Raw genomic sequence first — 23,579 nt, forward strand, 5'->3', positions numbered from 1 at the left:
ACATTTTTGTTTGATCAATTTGGTACTTTCCTACTTTAATGAATAGAGAAGACAATCAACTACGAAGGCAGGTGAGAAGTGTTGGACATGGGATCGGCAGTGGCAATTTCGTGATGTGAGGGTAACGGGTGAGAGGTCGAGAACTGAAGGGTCTGAACAGGTTTTTGTAATAAAATAGTCTAGTTAATCTCACTGTTAACAGAATCAGTGAACCATTGAAACCTAAAATAAAGTTTAAGGCGTACAAGTTATGTTGGATATTACGGTATTCACAGTATTCAAGGCAGATCGCAGGAGGGAGAATTATTGTTTGGTCAAACAGTCAGCTACAGAACTAGAAAACAGTAAACACTGGGACTCGAAACAGCAAAATAATGTATCGGTCGTCCATTATTGACTAGATGTGCCAACAAATCAACCTTTTTTGGTGTAGACTAGGTCATGGAGATCGTATTCTATTATTATTTTTAAGCAATTTCCAAGGCAAACTGGCAAATGTAAAACAAAATCATAACTCAAACCATCTTCAGATACCGGTATTGGTCAGAAAAGTGTGTAGGGTGGATACTGAATTAGTAAATATTGGAGGACTGACTACTTCTATTATCATGCAAAAATATTTTTAGGTCGACTATCTACAGATCTAATGCTTAGAGCATAGCATCCATGTCAGCATATCCACCACTTTCGGACAACTTCACTTTGGGGGGGGGGGGGGCAATAAGAATAGCAGCCACTTTCAGCTTTTTTACTTATTCATCAGTGATTAGCTGCCTGGAGCCTTATTCGGGTCAAGGGTGTCTGCATGGAAAATTCATCGAAGGACCACATTATTTATTATTGCATCGATGTGAAAACCTATCCTAAAAATTCAGAAAGACAAAGATGAATAAATATAGTTAGATGTGAGATTATTTTACTTAACAATTAGCCACAGTATGACAGGGCAAAAGCCTATTTTCTGCAAAGTTATCAATAAATACATTCAATTTGAAAGAGAAATTTGCTTTAAAAGACAAAAACAATTCATTTGTCACAGTTATTCAGCTTTGACCAAAGTACTTAAATAGGTATTTTGGATGTAAAATTTATGTATAGATAAAATGTTTTTTTTCACGAAAAAAATAATGTACTACTATGACAAATATTATTCTAGGATATTGATTTTTTGTTTTTAATTTTTATTTTGTGTAATATTACAGAACCAAACATTTTGCGATGCCTAGACAAAAAAAATCTGAGAAAAATAAAAAGAGAGGTGAAACGATTCAAGATATACAGCAAGATCATGAACAATTCCTGCTCGCTTTTGAGAAACCAACTCAAATTTATCGCTTTTTGAGAGCAAGACAAATCTTGGCCCCAAGTTTTATGCATCGAAATCTTTTGTATATGAATGAAAGATGTTCACGAACAAACGCACGAAGAAATAAATTTGCTGTCAAAGATTTGCTATCGGTAGCATTGAAGAGAGAATCGGCTTATGAACAAATAAATGGTGAAAGGAATGAAGATTTGCATATTTCTGTTGTTGGCCTTTCACTTGATCCAGCAAAACATGGTTTTCGTTTTGTGCAACATAACAAAAAATTAAAAAGAGTTGATGTTGAAGTAGTATTGAGTCGTACAATATTGAATAAGCGGAAAGACATGGATTTTTCGGCAAAAGAAACATCTTATGGTGTTATTGAAATACCTGTCAATCCGAGGTTGAATTCTGAAGGGATAAAAGCAGACGAATCAAGTATCATTGAAATCCCTGCTTCTGATTTTTCTAGGCGAAATGTTTTGGAAGGATCAATAAAGTCTTATTCACTGATTTTTAGAATTCGTGAGGCATCATCCGATTCTGATGAGTCAGATGATAGCGAAAGTGAAGATTCTGCAGATGGAAGTGACAATGAGCAGGAGGATGAAACATCCAAGGCTAAAAAGAAGAAAATCAATGATTCAGATGAAGAAGAGGATGAAGATGACCCTGCTGGAATATCTCTGAAGAATCTCACTTCTGGACCCAGAAAAAGAAAAACCAGAAATGTTGGCTTAAAAAAAGATGGAAAAAAGAAGGATAAAACACGTGAATGTAATACGAGGTCTAAAGACATAAAAGCAGAAACGAACAAGACTGAAGTGAAACGAAAAGTTCATTACTTCCGTAATGCTAAACCTCCTATTTTGAAGAAATATGCAAATATTTCCAAAGATATTTTATTTGAAACTGAACTTCTCGCATTTAACAGTGACTTGGAGTGTCAGGCTCATGAAGGGGGTTATGAACTTATTTTAAATAAGAAAGACATACAAAAACATGATGAATACAGACGAAAGGCGGTTTGGGAATCTTTTGATGGTGGAAAAGAAGTAAAAGTATACGGATCATTCAGTTCTCCAACTCTGATGTTGAATCTCAAATGGTCAGCTTGTCTGAATCCTGGTCCGCTTGCATCCAACAATTCAAATGAACAGGAACAGGAGGTTGAATTGGGTGGTAGGAGGAGAAGAGGAGTGGCTTTGACAAATGGTGACAAAGAAATCAGCACCCTGGCTGTTGATAAAGTAGAATACAGAAAAAGTAAGTCAGATCAGATAATTCAATCTTCCAATGGTTTTTCCAATGGATTGGAAAATTCTGCTTCAATTAAACGAGTATTCTATCAATTCATGTACAATAATAACACACGCCAGCAGACGGAATCAAGAGATGACTTCTATTGCCCTTGGTGCCAATTGAATTGCATGGCACTGTATGGCCTTATGAAGCATCTAAAACTTTGCCATCCGAGATTTTTATTCAGATATTCACAACAAAATAGAGGTACCAACATAATTGTCACTATCAATGAGTGTTATGATGGGTCTTATGCCGGAAATCCTCAAACCATATTTTGTCAACCTGGAATGGCTTTCAGCCGCCGCGGACCAGTACGCCGTATACCAGTTACAGATATACTTGTGTATAAACCAGAGAGAAAACCAATTGATCTCTCCTGTGGCTTAGCGGAATTGTTAGAAAGAGAAGATGTTGAAGCATTAGAGCCTTCGCAGTTGTCTACCGGACACAGACGTTTGTATTTCCACAGTTTAACTTCATTACCTGTAAGACCCTGTGAATTTGATATTGATTCCGAAGAAGAGGCTTCTGAGCCTGATTGGCTTTTTGGCCACACCAAACGAATGATAGATGAGTTCACTGATGTGAATGAAGGTGAAAAAGCATTGATGAAAATATGGAATCTTCACGTCATGAGAATCAGTTGTGAAATACTTTCCGATATTCAAATAGAAGAAGAATGCAAAAGATTCATTGACAAAAACATCACAATCTTGTCAAGGCATTCACTCCGTCGCAATTTACTGCTACATTTTCTCTGCTTGGTGGATTTTGGAGTTTTCAAGACTTCAAGTGTATTGGCATTGATGGATTACTATGAAGAGGTAGAAGATAATTTCAGGAAATCCAGTGCAAATCAAGAAAATCAGAATCATGCGAAAGAACTCTTGTCGCCGGATTTTCCTGAGCCGGATTTATTGCCTCGTCTAAAACAGCTGAAAGAAATTGTTTCACAATCTAATACTTTGTGAATTATTACAACAGCACACATTAGAACTTTTTTACTTTTTATGCCTCTAAAAATATGTCATGTGATTGATTAAAACGTAATTTTTTAGATCATGTAATGTTTAATTATTGCCTTGTATTCCCACATCCCCAGTTTGAATCTTTAGAAACTGGTCAAATGACCTTCCTATTTTCACTGCCTATGTTTTGTATTCGAGAGTAGAATTGTTTTGGTGTTTGTTTGCCAATGTTATTTTATACAAAAGTCTCGTCAATGCAGATCGAGAAATTATTGTGGAAATACCAATGATGAATTATGCTTCTCCAAGTACACTGGTTTGTTTTACCTAGTTGATAATCTGATGCTTTACAATGAGCGTCTACATGTCTTGTCATATGTAGATCTTTAAATTGAAACTTGAACAACTACTTGCTGCTGTAATTTGGTTCCAACATTAATGCAGTATATTTGTGTCATAAGAATTTTTTTGATAATAATCTGTTTTTGGTTGTTAATTTCTAATATTTATATTCGGGAATTGGGGATTTTTACAAATCATTTGCTTAAACTTGTTTAATTGGCAATTTTTGTGCCTTGAGAAATCAACTAAACCAATGCAGCCACGTACATTTAAATATACCTCAGATTTGGTGAGCAAAGGATTGTAATAAATGTTGCAACATAACAGTATCCATTATTATTTTCATCTGTTTTAGTGTGTAGGCACGGTTGAAATCAAGAATCGTTGTCGTTTGTGACAATATTCCAGAATATATCAAAATAAATGGTACATTGCAGCGCTTCCGAGCTGCTTGTCCGCGGACTAGTTTTTGTCGGTTCGCGAGAAATATTTCCGGGTCGGGACAAAACTGTGGTAAATGTGAATACATATATATCTATTTTTGAATCCCCGATTCAAAATGTTAAAAAGCTTATTGCGAAATCGTAAACAAACTAATTCATTTGTTTGTTAATGGCCTAATTGGCGATGTCAGCATGCCATTCACAACTGTAGTATGAAGTACAATACAACAGAAGTCGTCCAATAATTTGGAATCCTATTTCTGTTTTTTTTTTCTTTTATAGAGAAACGCTTCCCGATTGTGCGTGTCTTTTTTTTCATTTTTTTTTATTGGATTTTAATAAAATAAAACAATATTGTGATAAACAATATTAAACGATACCAACAAATGCATCCTAGGTGCTATTTGTTGCGGAGATATAGCGTCACCTGCCGAATCATAGAAATAAATCGTTATCAATTTCTGCCTCGGCCTTGTAGCTGCGAAAGAGAAACGAAATTGAAAACAATGAAATATTTTATTTTCATTTTCTTCCCAATATGATATAGAGTGTGGCAGTGGCGGCGCGTCAATATGGCCAACCGGGGCAACGGTTTTAAAGACACTTTTTTATCGTTAAAAATTGTCGCTTTTGCCGATTGGTTGGTACCGATGGAATGGTTTTTATACTCATAAAATGATGGGAGAACTTACAGCGTTCATCCTGTCCCCGTAGATGGGGGTGACTTGGTCCCGCAGTAGCTTGCCCCGGTTGTCAAAATGACCACGCGCCGCCACTGGAGTGTGGAGTAAAGAATAGTCATATAGAATGATTAGCTGTATGCTTTTGGGCCTGGTGTGGCCTATTCAGCAAGATTTTTAGTGCAGGGTGTTCACTGTTCATAGAGTCCCTTTACAATTTCAATTATGTTATGAAGCCAGTTCTCAATATATCTTGATCAGGTTTGTTGTTTTTAATCAGTAATTGTTTAGATATTTTTACTCCATTTGATACAATTGTGTGGGCCAAAACGATACGGATACATGGTATCGACATATTCCCTTGCAACAAAATTTTAAAGAATTTATGTATACCCTATAATTTGGGAAGTGCTTTGCAAATCCCAGAGTATCACTACAGGCAGGTTTCAAGTTCACACGTTCTATCTTTTTGTTACTTGTTTTACGGTGGAATATAATTTATTTGAGTTTTCTATCTCATTTTCAAGTCAGTGAAACTAACTCAGATATGACGATAGGCTATGGACGGCAGAAACTTTTCGGTCCTTTTTAAAATAGTTGGAAATTTTGGCCATTCGAGTTCTTCCATCATTTCCATTTTTCTAACCTTGAGTTTCAACAGTAGGGTGGAAATACACTATACAGGGTCGTAGCCAGAAATTTTTCAAAGGGAGGGGGAGGGGGGTTCTGAAATTTTTATTTTCCAAGTTAGATCGAAACAGCTGGAAGGTCCGATCGAACGCTGGAATACGCGTGTTTTTATTTAGTCTTGGGGCGCTATAAGGCATTTTAAGCTACGGAAAATTGCTATCTATGATACAGAAAAATGATTTTATTTTTTTTAAATCTCAAAAGGGGGGGGGGGGGGGTTCTACCCGCAAAACCACCCCCTGGCTACGCTACTGACACTATGTGCTCTTGCACCCGAATAGGCGATAATTATCCAGCAGAAAACCGCGAGGAAGTTAATAATAAATACGACTATCAAATCCAATCAGTGCCTTCAGGAAACAAGCGTCTACAGCCGAAAGAAAATATACATAATATATATAGCCAAATCATATGCATATACAGTCAATTGAATAAAATTATGAAGTCAATTCAGATTCATATATCCTGTTAATTCGTTATATATATACAGTGAATCAAGTATGCATATAAGTTCAACTTAGAGTACATATACAGCCAGTAGTCAAATATGCATATACAGCCAACCAGATATGCATATACATACAGTAGTCAAATATGCATATACAACTATTCGAAAATGCGTATACAGCCATTAGTCAAATGTGCTTATACAGCCAGCCAAATATGGCTATACGGCCAGTCAAATAGGCATATACGACCAGTCAAATATGCATATAAAACCAGCCAAATGGGCATATAAGCTAGTAGTCAAATATACATATACAGCCAGTAGTCTAATACGCATATATATACAGCCAAAATAGGCATTTACAGCCAGTCAAATATTCTTATAGGCTACATCCAGCCAAATGTGCATATGCAACCAGTCAAATATGTATGCACAATAAACTTTACATGCATACACAGCCGTCGCAATATGTATACACAACCAACTATAATGCACACAGAGACAATTTGGGATGTGACGTTCCTCATTACAATATATTTAAACGAGTAAAGAACGTGATACTTTGTTTCTTAAACTCTAATTATATATACTCACTGTAAAAATCTGCCTAATCCTGGTGGTGGAGGTCGCAACTAGGGCTGGGCATTTCGAATCGAATAGTAAATTATTCGAATCGGTTTAGAGCAAATTTTCGAAACGCCGCCATCTTGTTTTACTTTTTCCGCCAATGGTCGAGGTAAATTTCTCAATTTTTTTTCATTGAAGCCATATTTTTTTAACACATTTCTGACTTATTGAGGTATTGATGGAAACGTGTTTTTTTTATTGTCATTGATGTATTCTATGTTTTCAGTAAATTATGTGTCTGGAGGGCCTAAAATACTTATACTTATAATTTACTTATAACTTACTTATAATTAAAATACTTAATTATTCGATTCGATTCTGAAATCATCAGGTATTCGAAAATGCCCAGCTCTAGTCGCAACCAAGCTATTGTCCCTGCAAAAAGCATCATCGCGACCATCAAATATATCACCAATATTTCATGTCTGCCATTTTATCCTTCTAGAATACAAAAGTTTAAAATCACCTAGAAGTCCAAACCGAGTGTCTTGCTCGATAGGCTACTAATAAAATAACAATTTTGTATGAGATTCATTCGAATTCATTCCTCCAACATTCTTGCATTATATTTTATCCAAGGCAAAGGATAAAACTCAGATTAAAATTAATGTGGTTTTGAGTTCAGTTCTTAATGTTTTCAACAGCCGTCGTTGATGTGAACGCACAGGCATACCGTAAATATATACTGGGCATACTAGAAATATAAAACTTCGATATCCGGTGACCCATGACCCACAAATGAAACTGTAATTATCAATAATTCGAGCAATTTGTAATAGATTTGTGGCCCACCTGGAAGTGTTGCTGTGGCCCATAGCCGTTTTAGTAGGGACATAGCGGACATCGCCATTTTAGTAGGGACCGGTATGTTAGTCGTTGGTAGGGACATATCGGGATCGCGATTTAAAAAAAGGGACATACCGTGTTTCCCCGAAAATAAGACCTACCCTGAAAATAAGACCTAGCCTGAATTTTTAAAATGATTTTAATATAATCCCTCCCGTAATTAAAATAAGACCTAGTCAATAACCCATAATATTTTTTTGACCCAGTCGATAGAAGAAATCTCTTCTGCATGTTTTAAATAATTAATCTATGTTTTGCAGTTATTTTGAATATAAATGTGTTTTATATTTAGTATTTTGAAAATCTCGTATTTCTCAACTTTGTAATTTTGTTTCTGGTAAATGAAAATATAAGACATCCCCAAAAAATAAGCCCTAATGTTATTTTTCGGAGGAAAATTGAAGTAAGACCCAGTCTTATTTTCGGGGAAACACGGTAGCCATATTACTAGGGACTATCCATTTCAGTAGAGACATAGCCATTTTAGTAGGGCCATAACCATTTTAGTAGGAATATAGCGGACATCGCTATTTTTGATAGGACATAGCCATTTTAGTAGTGACATGGCGGACATAGCCATTTTAGTAGGGGCATAGTGAACATCGCCATTTAGGTAGGGACATAGCCATTTAAGTAGGGACATAGCGGACAATGCCGGACATAGTCATTTTGGTAGGGATCATATAGCCATTTCATAAAACTACCCGTCAATTTTAATTTACTTGTATGATCGCGCCTAGTGGTCGTTAGTGCGTGAGGCCAATCGGGCCTCGGAGGGAGTCGGTCAAGTATATTTCCAACAACAATGACTTCGCATGTTAAGACGGGACGAAGTTTGTACAAGTACTTGATCAAATGCTGTAATGAACTGCCCCGTGCACCAAAAAATCATTATAAACATTTCATACGACAAGAATTCAAAAGCTACAAGGACGAGGGAGATCCACAGAGAGTGCAGCAGATTATAAACCGAGCAGTAGAAGATGCTAAGTGGATTGTCAACAAATACAAAAAGTGACTGAAATATCTTGCCAAGGAATGTGAGATAGTTTTTACATGTCTTTCAATTACCTTGTAAATAAATGAGTGCTATTAGGAAAAAATGGTAAAATAAAAAGCACTGTACCGTGCTAAAGCAATACTGAAGTATGGATTATTAAGACACTCATATCATATCATATAGACACTCATAGGTATCATTTCTTGTTTAGGCCCAAATTCTGGGCTCATATAAAAGCTATCGTTTTCCGCTGAAATAAATTGTATCGTAAGTTTTAAGTCTAATTGCCAATTACTTTTCATGAAGTTTGATTGTTTTTTATGTGAAACTATCTAAAAGTGAACTTTTTATTTTTGAAATTCAACAATTTGATCAAATCTATGAATTACATGTTATGTCATAGGGCTGGTGGAGTAAAGATTCACTGTGCTGCTGTGTGTAACAATTGCATATCGTTTTATTAATTTCTGTTTAGAAAGGTTAACTGTATTTCTTAGCAAGTTTGGCTTGATCAGCATTTATAATGCTTGGATCTGTAGATCATGAGTGAGGGGAAATGCTTATTTCTTTTTAACAACATGTTTTCTAACAGATTTTGTTCTGATGACAGTGGTGCATTCTAAATAGTGTTTTGTGTGTACATATGGCAAACTATCTTAATGATGATTGGCTTGATGCATGCATTAAAGAACTAGATCTTCCAGGAAGTCCATGGTATGAAGTGAAAGAATGTATCTCAAAGTATTTGATAGAGAGAATACGTCAAGAAGGACTCACAGATGATGAATTTGCAAAGTTCAGATATTTTTTAGGAACTGATTTTACTTCTACTCACAAACTAAAAAGAACTGAAGCGGCAGTGAACAAAACTATAAAAAGACCCAACATTCGAGATGAAAAACTAGAACACTTGTTGAAGGACTTGACTGTGAAAGCAGCGGGTGATGCAAAATGTACCTTAAAAAATGATATCAGTTCATCTCCCGAATGTTTTCAGGATATGGTCTCCCTCGTTAGAAAAATATTTGAGTCAAGTTTAGAATCTAAATTGCAAGTTGCCAGAATGTCACAATTAACACAGTTTGGATCTAACACAAGTGTAATTGCATTGAATACACTCGTCAGCAAAGATATTGAGATTCTTGGTGAAGCTGTAATGAAAATTCTACAAAAAGAGCCGAGTAGATTAACCAATATCTCACAGCGATTATTGGGCCGACTTTTGCCTGTAACTTTACGAAGGTTAATTTATAGACTGGTCCTAATAAAAACGCAAAAATTATCAGGTTATCCAGGATCAAATGTTGGAATTGGGGTACTTGCACAGGACAATGAGATAACACAACAGGGTTTGCGTGAAGCTTTTGCTAAAGGTATGAAAGTAGGCATGCGAGAACTCGGTTCCAAGGATCCAACGAAGTCGCCACTTCAACATTTGATACAAATGGCTGTGATTGAAGTATATGAAACGATCTCTGGATTGCGTCCTCACTCGAAAAACATGGAAATTCAAAGGGAATGTGCGAACGTTCTTAATATTCTTTACACTTTCTCAAGAAAATTTCAACGCAGTTACATTCTTTGGGTATTTCCACTTCAGATAACAATAAGTCAAGATCGTTATACTAAGGAACATCAATACGAACTTGCTATGTGGTTGAACTGTATTGTCAAATCATGCTTTCCCTCCAACATCAATTCAGTAAATGCTTTAGTTTTGAATATTTGGAAAAAAATTGTCGATGGCAACTTAGATTCATCACATCTTGGGATTAGTTTCATCAAGCATCTTATGAAAATTGGAATTAAGTACAAGACTACAGATGTTAACTCAATCTTGCGAGTAGAATTGCCAGACAATAAAGGTACTGATTCAGATCTACATAGGATATTGTCATCTGCTTCACAAGGCAGTATCGGCTCGGAATATGAAGGAACTTTATTTGAAAATACTAATTTATGGTCGTTGTCGCACCCAGCGTTATGTCTGCGAAAATGGATAATGGATTTATTTGTTGGGGTGACAGATTTACCGGTTTTGATGTTTATTTGGGATCAGTTATTTTTGAGTAATTGGGAGTCGACCGCATTGGAAACGGCATGCTTGTCATTACTCCATGTCATACAAGTTGACTTGGTTCGTACTTTAAATGTTGACACCTTATGTACTGATATGCTGGAGAAACCAGTCATGGTGAAGTTGTATGAAGTTCAGAGGTCTTGGAATGAACTTGCCTCGGTTCAAACCTAAAATTTATCATAAATACATAACGTCACTGCTTATAAATTATATTGATCACTTAGTTAGAGTATCAGTCTTAGTTTGATAAAAACTGACAAGTGAATTTTAATTACTTATAACTGATCTATCTATGAAGATGTTTATCATAAGGAATGAAGGCTTAAAAAGTTGCTTACTGTGCATATGTTCCATGCAGATTTTAATTTTCATATGTATAATAGCAAAATGTAATTTGTTTGTATTATTATGAAAAACTCATTAAAATAGGAATTTCAACCCCTATCAATCTTTCTTGCAGGGGTAGTGATGCATTTTTTACATAAGTATGCATAAGTTTATTTCGATATGACATCCCTTTTCTGTTTTTACTAAGTAGTAGCATCATACCACTGTTAAAATATAGTTTGCATTTGCACTGTGCTTTGTTATTACCGATTGATTTTATAGTAATATGCACTTTTTAATAATTTGATAATTTTTTCTTAGATAAATTTCCATGCAACTGAGTTTGTTATGTATAATATTTTGTGACATTTTCTGAAAAATGTATAAAGAAAAGCAATGCATTTTCGGAAGTATCACAGTCTTGGAATATTTCTTGGCATAGCCTTTCTCCTTCTATGGTTTTCGAAAGCTAAAGTCAACGACAAACGAATTCGTGATGAAGCCTTGACTCTTGATGAACAATTCAATAATGCATTGTCTTTAATTTCCTTAAAAGATGCAGAGACGTTTCTGCTAGTTTTAATCATGACAGCACCAAAAAGTCGTGATCGAAGAGATGCAATCAGAGAAACGTGGCTCAAATATTCAATACAGCAACACAGCAAAAAAAGTCTTGCAGGCCAGCAAGATATCAGTCATTATTTTGTCCTTGGCACAGCAGGGTTAGAACAAGATCAAATCGAGGCAATTAAAGAGGAACAAACACAACACAATGATTTAATTTTGCTGGAAGGATTCGTGGATGCGTATGAGAAACTCACAGAAAAATTAGCTTTAATGTTAATGAATGTTAGAGATCAAATCAATTTCAAATATGTTTTTAAAGCCGATGATGATACATTTGCAAGAATTGATATTCTTTACGAGGAACTCAAAAAGAGACATGTGAAATTTCCAACTGAAAAACTATATTATGGATATTTTTATGGAAAAGGAAGAGTCAAAAAGAAAGGACCTTGGAAAGAAACTGATTGGAAATTATGTGATACATATATTCCTTATGCAAGGGGTGGTGGGTATATCATCTCATCTAATATTGTGGATTATGTTGCCAATAATTTTCATTTGTTTCAACGATATGTCAGTGAGGATGTATCGCTTGGTGCTTGGCTAGCTCCACTCGCAGTTCAACGGGTGCACGATAAAAGATTTGACACAGAATACAAGACAAGAGGTTGCAGTAATGCTTATATTGTTAGCCATAAACAGAGTATACTGGACATGAAAACGAAGCAGAAATTTCTTGAAAGTCATGGTAAATTGTGTGAAAAAGAGTTTTCCAATTTTCCAGGATATGAATATAACTGGGATGTGCCTCCATCTCAGTGTTGTGAAAGGACTAAAGATATACCATAGATTTATTTATTCAGGTGTGTCTCATATTATATTGATACACAAACACATGACAATGCACTTCATTTTAGCTAATTTTTTTAAATTCTGTATATGGGTTAAATGGAATGTGCTGGCTCACTCTTGATCCAGAAAATACTTTATTAAGTTTTCGTTAACTGTATTAAAATGAAACTGAAACCGGGTGATAAATAATCTTCATGGCTATGATCTTGGTACACGGTCTAAAAATTATAGGTCACCCAACAATTTAGAAAAAACTCTGGGTACTCCTGGAGTATGCGCACCGAGATGTCGCATAACCTGGTAACCCTATAGCCACTTACCGGTATATTAATTGTGGCTCTTGCCGTAAAATTCATGCAAGAAATCAATGTAAATACAACTATGTAATAATCATTGTGGTAACATTACTTTAGAAAACTCTCTCAATGTGGTGTGTAAAAGCAAAATGGTTCAATAGCGTCCTTGTCCAACAATCCAGTTTTTGTATAATAAGGAGGTTGCAATGCTTTCGTGTCAACATTTCGATTATCTAAGTGTGGGGGCCCAGTGTTAACATGGAGTAGAATTTTTAGAGCAGTTAAAATCGCAAAATTTACAAGTACGCGTATCTAGTCTTGTCAATTGAAAAGGCGCGACTCTAAAACCGATGGCTTTGGTTTATCAATTAGGTGGTCCAAGGTTGTCGGCTCTGCGGGCCACAATTATTTTTGCATTGCTCGCGGGCCACAATAGTGCCAAGAATAAGTAAACAGTGCAATACAAAACAAACATCTTTATTGTGCAAACACATAAATATCAGGCATAGCCATTCTAGGCTAATAGAATCTACATTAGATTTTTAGTTTTCTATGATGCCTATATTGTTTGCATATATTCCAGACAAAAAAGTTAAAAAGCCAGATAACAATTTAGACCGCCAAGCACATCATTCAACTTCGCTAGTTTCCCCAGCTATCCATAACACTACCGTATTTGATTCAGTGACAATAGTGATGACAATACGTCGAAAGATTTTTCTGATTAATTTCATGACGAAACAACACGAAATGCTATGCGGGCCACAGATAATGAAGCGGCGGGCCACATGTGGCCCGCGGGCCTGGGTTTCGACCACCCTGAATTAGATTGTGGAGAAAATCTGGCGAAACTCTCCTTACAATGAGCACTGACAAACTACATTATAAAAGTGGAAGCGTCAGTTACCACACTAATATGGGCGTATTCACGATTCAAGAGAAGTCTTTGGATGACTTGTGTAAGTGATGTTTTTCCCAGTTAAAAACTAATCGTTCGTAGTGGCATCCTCTAGCGGTTTGTTGATGAATATAACATACGTACTGATACGAAACATTTTGTTCTCTGTGACATGATAACAGAGACTGAAACGGTTTAATATAAATTTTAAAACTTTGGGTTAGCAAAAACGTACGAATCTGACAAAATATAGAAATACTAGGTACTGCTGCAAATGAAAAGTCAAAAACATGTGGGTCCAAACAACCAAGACTACCTACATACCAGGTCTATTTGATTTGGGATGTCAAGAATAAAAGATAGCAACCAACTACTAAACTATACTATGACTAAACCATCCTCCAAATAAAGATGACCTGAAAGAGATAAAAAAAAAACAGCCTCTCCTGAAGGAAACACAGCACCTTGGAATAATGACTAATACGCACTGGGGGTCAATAAGACAGCTTAATCACATGGCCCTTGTTCGCGTACCAGTCCATGTTGGGTATGGGATTAGTTAGCAAGCTTAGTTGTTTCAGATGCATGGGTTTGGTGTGAGAAGTGGTAAGCGGCGAGGAGTTCAGCAATCTTTTCCTACATAATTATCTCCATGCGATTTGAACCTGCTAACCCACGCAGGGTAATCAGAGTTGCGATGGCAAGCGCATTTCTAACGCTTAAGATAGGATTTACATATTTATCCCGGGGATGGGGGGGGAAGTCGAGAAGACGACTTAACCATATGGCGAACCACGGCCTCTCGTCCGGTTACCATTCCATGTCGGGTATGGGATTAGTTATTTTTCGGAAGCAGGGTCTTGATGGTGGAGAAAGCCGTTACCGACCAGCGGTTACGTGAACCACCCTACGGCGACGAGGAGTCCAGCAATCCTCTCGCACATTATCATCTCCGCATGGGATTCGAACCTACGAAGAGTAATCAGAGGTGCGGTGACGAGCGTATTCCTAACGCTTAGCACGCAAAAGGAACAAAACGACGCGTTGAGGACCAGAACAACAAATGGACAAAAGCAATCTGCAAAGGTCCCATATAGTTTTGCCCTGGTCCTCACATATTAACTGCATAATGCGATTATGTCAAACACAGTTGCATGGCCGTAATATGTGCTAACTATTTCAATACAGATAAAACGTATATATTATTTGACAGTTTTAAAACAAATACTCTCCGACCAGCGTTATAGGTGTTACAGCTTTTCGTCTTGCGCGACCCTCATTACAGGAATCCATGCCAAAATGATAACACTATAAAACAAAACTCCATGGGTCAAAAGTACGAAAAATGGAAAAAAATACCTACTACAAATTATTAATTAGAGGGGTAATCTGTTAATTGCTTGTATGTGTTTGGTGTGATAAATATTTATCTATTTATACGGACTATTAACTGTATTCGTGGTCGAGAAGCTAGTCTCAGAGAAATGAAGTCATTAGAAATGGTTTTATTTCTGATTGTGTGTGTTTTCAAAGCAAAGTCTGAATATAGTTCAGGCGAGAAACACATAATATGTACGTGTAGACAAATATCAATTAATTTACGGGTGATCAGTGTAATTCCAAGGGTTAGTGGAACCGTCGGCACGGAACATCTCGAATTGTGGTGCTGTAGGCTGTTACGCGCTGGTTAATTCTGGTGAGGTTAGAGACTTGGCGAGTCGAAGTCAATAGCTAGGAACTAAATGAAAATTTCTTAAGAAAATAAGTGTTTTGGTGATTCGTTTACTACTATCTTGGCAGTAATAACAGTGCTTGATAATGTCTTGTATGTAATAACCCTTTATATTCGTCAGCCCGACGCAGCATTGTCGCATTGTGGTGCTGTTCGATCACTTTTCGAGGTCCCTGGCGATTACTGCCACACAATTTAAATTAGTTATAAATAGATTATTGATTTATTGAAATATTGATTGTTAGTAACTTTTTTCATGATTACTCCATATTGCGGTACAAATAAATGATGAATATTAATTGATTGATACAGTAGATATGCAGCAGTGCATCCGGGCTGTGTCCTGAGTAACTCAAGAAGAATTATCTATCAACACTAATATTTAAAATTCGTTACCCTGATTATTCCGCGATATACGATAAAAAATATTTTGGTAATACATTTTTATGGGTGATGTGAAATAGAATCTCTACCCAAAATATTTCAAAGGCCGAACAAACCGATGTGTTTAGTTTGTTAGTTTTCTGAGAAAAATTATTATGAATCATGAAAATAAAGTTTATATATACTGTGCTACACGCCCTTACATCACGTTAAGAAGAAATTGTTATTATAATAGTATGCATTTTGTAATTACACGTTTTTGTCTCAGATACTTCTTAGTGATAGTACATTTTTTGTTGTTGAGGCAATCTGGAATATTATGTGCCATGTATCTCAGAAACTATTTCAGTTTCATCCTGTTTTGCAGCATGGCTGTTCTTCTCTTTTTATGGTTTCCAAAAGCTCTATTGGTGAATAAACAAGTTCACAATGAATTAGCAATTCTAGATGAGAAACTTAATAATGCATTGTTAGTCAATGCAAACCATGCTGAAATATTTCTACTAGTTATAATTACGACTTCGCCGGAGGGGCGAGACCGAAGAGATGCAATTCGTGAAACTTGGCTCATGAATTCAATTGAAAAACGCCACAGAAGAGAAGGCCTGGGACAACAATATATCAAACATTATTTCGTTTTTGGTACTGCGAAGCTGGAACCACAACAAATTGAGAAAATCAAAGAAGAACAAAGGCAACACGATGACCTACTCTTACTGGAAGGATTTGCAGAAACGTATGGGATACGTACGGAAAAGTTGGCTCTCACGCTAATTCATGTCAGAAATCAGTTTAGATTTAAATATGTTTTTAAAGCGAATGACTTCACGTTTGCCAGAATTGATATTCTATACGAAGAACTCAAAGAGCGACATTTGAAGTTTCCAACTGAAAGACTTTATTATGGTTATTTTTATGGAAATGATAAAGTTAAAAAGAAAGGACCTCAGCAAGAAAATGATTGGCAACTGTGTGATACCTATATTCCTTATGCATTGGGTGGAGTGTATATAATCTCATCAAATATTGTGGATTACGTTGCTAATAACTTTTATCAGTTCAAGCGATATGTCAATGAAGATGTATCGCTCGGAGCGTGGCTAGCTCCCCTTGCCGTTCACAGAATCCACGATAAAAGGTTCGATACGGAATACAAATCACGGGGTTGCAGCAATACTTATATTGTTAGCCATAAACAAAGTATTCAAGACATGAAAATAAAACAAAAAACACTTGAGACTCACGGCAATTTATGCAGGAAAGAAGTTTCCCTTTTTCGGGGGTATGAATATAACTGGGATGCTCCATCATCTCAGTGCTGCGAAAGAACAGCAAACATACCCTAAATATATTTTTGTAAACTTGAGAAATTTATTTTTTAATGAAACAATAATTTATTTATATATAAAATGTCGTTTGTGTATTGTACGCGTAAATTGACAAATAGCCGAAGTGGAGGTCATTATAAATTTCTCAATGATTCTCGTCAGATGCAAACGTGTCCCGAGCCAAACGTGCTAGTGTGCGACACGGCCTTTGATTCACATAAGAAAATTGATTTGATAGTAATTCTGATACAAGATCCATGTAATTTCAGCCTTTAGCTATCTGTCTGTCCATCCCAATAAAACAGTATTTCTTAACAATTTAACGGACCCATTTAAAACCCCTCAAGCAACGGACACAAATCAAAACGAATTGCAATACATGGTATCGCGTTTAAATGAATGTAATCATTCTCAAAAATATATTATCAACCCAATGAATTGTTGAAAAAACAAACCATCAAAAAAAGATTTCAGTAATTCAGAATCTAAACTTGTTAGGATACCAGGATTTCAAAACCGAACCTTCTTTCAGCGAAAAGAATGGGCATTATTCAGCGCAGACACAGGATGATTAGGACTGACATGTAGGGTTTTGTTTATTATCAATTCTAATTCGTTCTGGCAGCTGCACACGCTGCTGGGATATAATTTCAAAAATGTAAGAAGAAATCCTGGTTTGACTTTCCCTTCCATCGCGTAACTTCATCGCCGTGTTAGTACCTGTATCAAAGTCATAAGATTTCAACAGAAGTGTTTATTTGAGATATCAAGTAGACGCTTTGAGTAAAAAAGGCAAAAAAACAAACATAAAACATAGCTCAAGGACGATTTGGACGATGAGACACCCTGAGGCTAGGCGGTGCAAATTGTGAAACCCCTCTACAACAATGACGCCACAACTAATCCGTTTAACGTCATAATAGGGATTTCGAGTTTATGTATCATGACACCACAATGACAGTTTCAAATTGCTTGGATTACAAAACTTTAGCCTTAGACAAGGTACCGATACATATATACATATAAATTATCATGACACTGAAAAATCCGACATCATAATATTTGTTTTCAGTGAGATCTGGCATAGTGAAAATTATATATATATATATATTAATGCTTACATTTTTTGTTGCTTAGAAGAATTAGTATATATAGCTATATATTGATATTTTTTTCATAAAATAAAGACATTATTACGGTAAAAACTGTTCAGTCAATTCAAATCAGCATACTGCGTTTTTAAGGCTTAAAGAATAGAGATTTTCGAAGTTGTACAAATTCATTTATTCGGCCGTGTCTCAATTTTTAATCGTTAATTTCACATGGTAAATATTTGGAATCGGTAACCTGAATTTTAAACTGACAATATTCTGGAACAAGCCTTTACAACGATTTAAAATGAATAATAGTTCAAAATTGTTTGTCAAGTCCTCGAGGTTTGAGGCCCGTAGGCTTTAGCCTACCATACCTATTTGTATATCCGGCCGTGCTTAGAATCTCATGAGTTAGTCCGACAGAATCGGGCTTTAACATTGTTTTGGGACATAAAGTTTTTTTTTAATGTTTAGATATAATGTCAATGACATAAATAAGGATACCCAGGTGGGTGTGGAGTATATAATGTTAAGCAATTTTTTTTAAATGGATTTCAAGTATTTGTACCAAGATGACGCACAACTTGGATCCTAACCTGGTACACATGCAATGTTTAGTAGAATAAATGGTAGTTTATTTCAGGGGTGTCAAACTCGTGAGTTTTCAAGGGCCGCATTGCATTTTGGGAATTGTGCAAAGGGCCGCAAACAGCTTTTGATATATTATGATAATGTATACTTAACTTAATAGCATATTTTTAGATATGTGTAGTTTGTGACATATATTGTGATGCAATTAAATAACCGAATAAAGTTTTGGTATTTTCTAAAATATCAAATGGCATTTACATATTAATTTCTTGGTATTTTACTATTATTGCAAATTTATTTATTATAAAAATCCAAGTTTTTTTTAAATCCAACTACCCGAAACATTTTTGAACAAAGATTTGATAAAAAAAATAATACATAATAAAAATGACTTTACCTAAATATATACCCCTAAAATACTAACGAATAAACTCAATGTTTTTTCATTACATATGTCCTGACGTTTGGCATCTCATTTGTACCACCAGCTTACTAATATCGGACTGAAATGATTTTACAATACCAACTCTAATTAACGGGGTCACATGATTATCGGTTATACTGTTAACAAAAGTAATGACTGACTTTTCGGACCATACATTTCCCACCACATTGCCTACCATTGGCACCACGTGGCATATGACTGCTTGGGTTATGATTTATATATATTAACTTTTAGTAACTAGGTAGTTGTTTAATTATAATAATATATATATAAACACATAAAAATATTCTATTCCAAGTTGATCTTCAAATTTGTCATATTGACTGATGAGCTTATTCTGATATTGTCTACTTATATTGTATTCTTTCATTGTGCTGATGGAAATGCGCCAAATTGAACAATGTGCTTTAGAATTTTAAGAAATACAGAAATATTGCAACCCCCTTTTTTGAAAATGCTACTTTCTTCGTGTTCTTTTTTGCTAGCTTGAAGTGTATCTATAATTGGGTCAAATTGAAAACAAACAAAAAAATTAATTTTTCAAAACTACTTTCTGTAAATTGTCCTTTTTTTGTGTGAATAATCAATTAGATGAAAAAAAAAACTTACAAAATATTACAATTATTGTTAAGCGTTCGAGGGCCGCATTGGAAATTCTCTGGGGCCGCATGCGGCCCGCGGGCCGCATGTTTGACACCCCTGGTTTATTTCACTAATATAAGCCAAGATCCATTGACAGCATCTAGCCACTTTCTTTTGCACTCGTCAAACTACAGTTGTGTTGCTGCGGGCATTTCGTTTTTCTGCTTAAAGCTTAGGGACTTGGGAAATATTTTAGTTGTTGAAATGGATTGGAATATTCGACCTCGTCATTCACTCCGAACAAGGCCATATAAAACCATCCACTGGTATCTGACGATGTGTAACGTGTTTTCTTTTGGAAGAACCGGAACCTTTCAGGTGCAGCATTGACTTTGGCCAAATTAATATATCCTTGTGGAGATAGAAGGTATGCGTATGCGTATGCGTATTTTTGCGAACATGCATCAAATTCCACTTGTTTATTGAGCTATAGGTTTTTGACGAGTATTTGTGTATGATTTCATTCCATAGAATTTGTATACTGTTTTGAAGAATACTAGTTTCAGCTGTTTTTTTATCATTCAAACCACGTGTTTGAAGTAAGTTTTGTAATACTGCGTGTTGGTTTTCAAATGGTTTATTTATCTCCATCACTTGACATCCTTAAATCGGTGATGCCAGTAAATCTTTAATACAAAAAAATCAGTATCATCTGCAATAAAAACAGCTGACTCAAATAAACTCAAATGACAGCTGGGGGATGGATACTCAAATTATCTGCTCCATCACGTGCCTCTTACCAGTTTACATGGGTGCCAATTGGTATCTAGGCTCAGCCAGAGACAAAAAGTTTCTGGCTGCGATTAGCGTTACGAAATGTTTTTAAATATATATTCCACAATAAAATGATTTGATGCATATTACTGAAAGTTACGCCTGATATATCTTTTCCCATTGCACTTTTCCTTTAATGATATTCAATAATATGACGCTCATCTGACATAGTTTTTCAAGTGTGTAGATAGGTATAATCTTTTCCACGCTGTTCAGATGGGAATGCGCGAATATATCTGAGAATCGCTAATATTTTATTTGTTTGCAATGCGATGAAATCCCATCTTGGCATTTCTGCCTCTCGCAATTGCTGCGTATATTTATCGGAGAAGTTCTGTGGCGTGGTTATCAAATGAAGAACTCATGGGAGTATTTTTTCCACGTCTCAACTACTCTCCAACCTTGACATTTTGTCAAACCTTTTTTTTCATTCAACCTTTTTTTTTGAACATCCCCAACAACCACAATTAATTCTGTCATTAAACTTCCGAAACAAACAGATAAAATCATCAACAGATGCATATCACCAAGTCCTAAGTAGATATTGCTAAATTTATCTTTATTTTACCATTTTTCATGTAATGCTTTTTGGTAAACCTGTTATCTATCGTAAATACAGCACATTTGGCTATGTTGCAGTGTAACTTTTTTAGCCTCACATTTTTGATATTTGTATTCAGATCTCTTGGCCTTGGGGCTCTGTCAAACAAAGTTACATATAAAATATTGGTTGTAATTTGCAAAACATGACTCCGCATTTTACCACCCGTATATATATCATTCATTGTCGAGAATAATAAAAAAATCATAGAATCTAAAACCCAAAAACAAAACAAAAACAAAAATTTTTTTTTGTTGTAGCTGCATTCGGGGGACAGCATGACAACAGGCAAGAGAAGCACGGTAGCCTCTTATAGTTTATGACGGGGTTTCCTAAAAGGGGACCCCGGCCTCCTTGGAGGCCATTGATCGGTTATCTGGGAGCGCGAACAAACAGATGGAAATGCGAATATATAATAACAATGTATTTTATAGAAGAGAAGAAGAAAAAGTGTTGAAAGTCTTTGGTAGTTTGAAAAGCATTGGCATGGAACATAAGAATGAACTACATTCTTTCCCAGGGATATAGAATAAAATGTAACAATTTTCTCATTCTTGTTCTCGTGATAGCATTATCTTTCCACTGCATCGTCGTGATCATCCCGCTGCATAACAATCCTTGCTAGCAAATAATTGACTGTTCTCCACCGGGTGTATATCCACTTGAACCACTGCCGACTGCTTTAGCAGGCTTGTATTGTTAATTGCAACAAAAGCGGGTATTTTGAAATAGTACTCTTTATTTTACGCGTATGTTTCAACAGTATTTCCATATATATGGGTCGCGACCCAAAGCTGGGTTCAAAAAATACCTGAAAGTTATTGATTTTAGTTCCTAGTAAATTTGGTGCTTGCGTAGTTTGTGCACCAAGATGGCGCACAACCGGAACATAGTATTGTAACAGGTTAGGTTTCAGGTTGTGCGCCATTATGGTGCACAGATTTGATCAAAAACCCTAATACAAATATCAAGCCGTAGAAAAAATTACTCAAGGCTGCATACTCCACACCCATGTAGAAATGATGGGCAATAACCCCAAGATGAATAATCACAGATAAAAAAAAATTTATGTCTGAAAACAAGGTTGGGCCCCAAAAGGCCCCTCATCTGCCGGACTAAGTGATGTGACAATGTGCAAGGGGATTCCTGGGCTCCTTGTCGTCGCAGGGTGGTTGACGTAATGGCTCATCGGTTGCGTCTTCCCCCGCCGACGACGTTTGCGGACGCATTGCGCTACAGCTTGGGAAGGCGTGAATAGGCAACTCATCGATAGTTGTGTTGTTTCGAAGGGTTTATTGCGAATTAGAAGCAATTGGCAAGTTTTTGCACGCATACGCTATTCATGTTTTAGTTTTAACCTACTCAATACAAAAAAATCAAATACTACAGCCCATTTTAAACAAAGCAGGCAAAAGAACTTGCTAAAAACAATTGTTTTAAACAATTCTTTTCAAACAAATCCCTACGTGACATGCTCTTTCAGTTGCGCAAGCTTTCAACGATTCGAATTCGTCATAACTTTGCCACACAGAAAGCACTGCGTCTTGTGAGAGCCATAACGGTCGGAAACAATAATGAAAATAAAAGATAGTTTTATATATACTATCTCGATTTGGCATTGGGCCTTCGAATTTTTTATTCAACTTGTAATCATCACTTCAGAATTCAATAACTCTGACATTGTATAATTACGATCTGGCAAGAATTTAGATGGGCAGAATAGTCTTAAAATAAGTTATTGTAGCGGCATACCATGGATTAAAAAAAAAATAACCAACTATCTCTGATAGAGATTTATTAAAATGATATCGATTATTATAACTGAGGATATCATAATTCGAGCGTGACAATCGAATAAAGCATACAAGTAAAAAGTAATTAAAACATTTAGCTCACGTTTTCGTTACAACTTCAGGAAGTTTATACTTTATTTCACGCATTATGTGTTAATAATTTCAGATAGTAAATAATAGTAATAATTCTCCAATTTTTTGTTACTACTTTAATGGGAATCACCGCCATTACAGAAACGCTTATAGATTTGAATTTTTGTACGGTATTATTAAGTAGACACGTGATAGTCACGGTAATTACGTATGAAGTTATATAATTTCATAAACATTACAGCGACTAAAATAACGGTGCAGATTAGTAACACATAAATAGAAAACATGCATCACTTTTAGTTTTAAAAATTGTTGTTCAATTAAAAACGATTCGAATCATCGGATTCTGTTTTATTCTGTGCGAATTGAACAAAAGAATAAATCAGAACACTTCAACATTCAGTTATTTGTGCTTTCAACGTTTCCA

At 35.7% G+C, this 23,579-nt stretch overlaps 3 protein-coding genes across 4 annotated transcripts; all 3 read left to right on the forward strand.

Annotated features, from left to right (window-relative positions):
- The first annotated feature begins 23 nt into the window (after nucleotides 1-23).
- LOC120340580 (polycomb protein suz12-A-like) lies at nucleotides 24-4,250 on the forward strand. 2 transcript variants are annotated; one of them, XM_078119835.1, is made up of 2 exons: nucleotides 24-115; nucleotides 1,203-4,250. In XM_078119835.1, exons 1-2 carry the CDS (start codon nucleotides 39-41, stop codon nucleotides 3,580-3,582), a joined length of 2,457 nt encoding a protein of 818 aa, XP_077975961.1. In that variant the 5' UTR covers nucleotides 24-38; the 3' UTR covers nucleotides 3,583-4,250. The 2 variants fall into 2 exon arrangements, with proteins under 2 accessions (XP_077975961.1, XP_039264811.2); XM_039408877.2 differs by lacking the exon at nucleotides 24-115 and adding an exon at nucleotides 702-905.
- Nucleotides 4,251-8,669: 4,419 nt separating this feature from the next.
- On the forward strand, nucleotides 8,670-12,660 carry LOC120341315 (uncharacterized). The gene is made up of 3 exons (XM_078120078.1): nucleotides 8,670-10,903; nucleotides 11,384-11,403; nucleotides 11,452-12,660. The coding sequence occupies exons 1-3, from the start codon at nucleotides 9,299-9,301 to the stop codon at nucleotides 12,476-12,478; spliced, it is 2,652 nt and encodes an 883-aa protein (XP_077976204.1). The 5' UTR covers nucleotides 8,670-9,298; the 3' UTR covers nucleotides 12,479-12,660.
- A 2,471-nt stretch (nucleotides 12,661-15,131) lies between these two features.
- On the forward strand, nucleotides 15,132-19,629 carry LOC120341313 (beta-1,3-galactosyltransferase 6-like). The gene has a single exon (XM_078119872.1). It carries the CDS (start codon nucleotides 15,947-15,949, stop codon nucleotides 17,135-17,137), a length of 1,191 nt encoding a protein of 396 aa, XP_077975998.1. The 5' UTR covers nucleotides 15,132-15,946; the 3' UTR covers nucleotides 17,138-19,629.
- The last annotated feature ends 3,950 nt before the right edge of the window (nucleotides 19,630-23,579 follow it).

This window comes from Styela clava, chromosome 14 (genome assembly GCF_964204865.1).
Source record: "Styela clava chromosome 14, kaStyClav1.hap1.2, whole genome shotgun sequence".
NCBI classification, from domain to species: domain Eukaryota; kingdom Metazoa; phylum Chordata; class Ascidiacea; order Stolidobranchia; family Styelidae; genus Styela; species Styela clava.

Excerpts from the sequence above, each read along its gene's own strand:
- LOC120341313 (XM_078119872.1), top strand. The coding sequence starts at position 15,947 with ATGAATCATGAAAATAAAGTTTATATATACTGTGCTACACGCCCTTAC.
- LOC120341315 (XM_078120078.1), top strand. The coding sequence starts at position 9,299 with ATGGCAAACTATCTTAATGATGATTGGCTTGATGCATGCATTAAAGAA. Across the intron at positions 10,904-11,383 it reads AACTTGCCTCGGTTCAAACC|ATAAATTTCCATGCAACTGA; the intron begins TAAAATTTATCA and ends ATTTTTTCTTAG. Across the intron at positions 11,404-11,451 it reads ATAAATTTCCATGCAACTGA|AAAAGCAATGCATTTTCGGA; the intron begins GTTTGTTATGTA and ends AAATGTATAAAG.
- LOC120340580 (XM_078119835.1), top strand. The coding sequence starts at position 39 with ATGAATAGAGAAGACAATCAACTACGAAGGCAGGTGAGAAGTGTTGGA. Across the intron at positions 116-1,202 it reads GGCAGTGGCAATTTCGTGAT|AACCAAACATTTTGCGATGC; the intron begins GTGAGGGTAACG and ends GTAATATTACAG.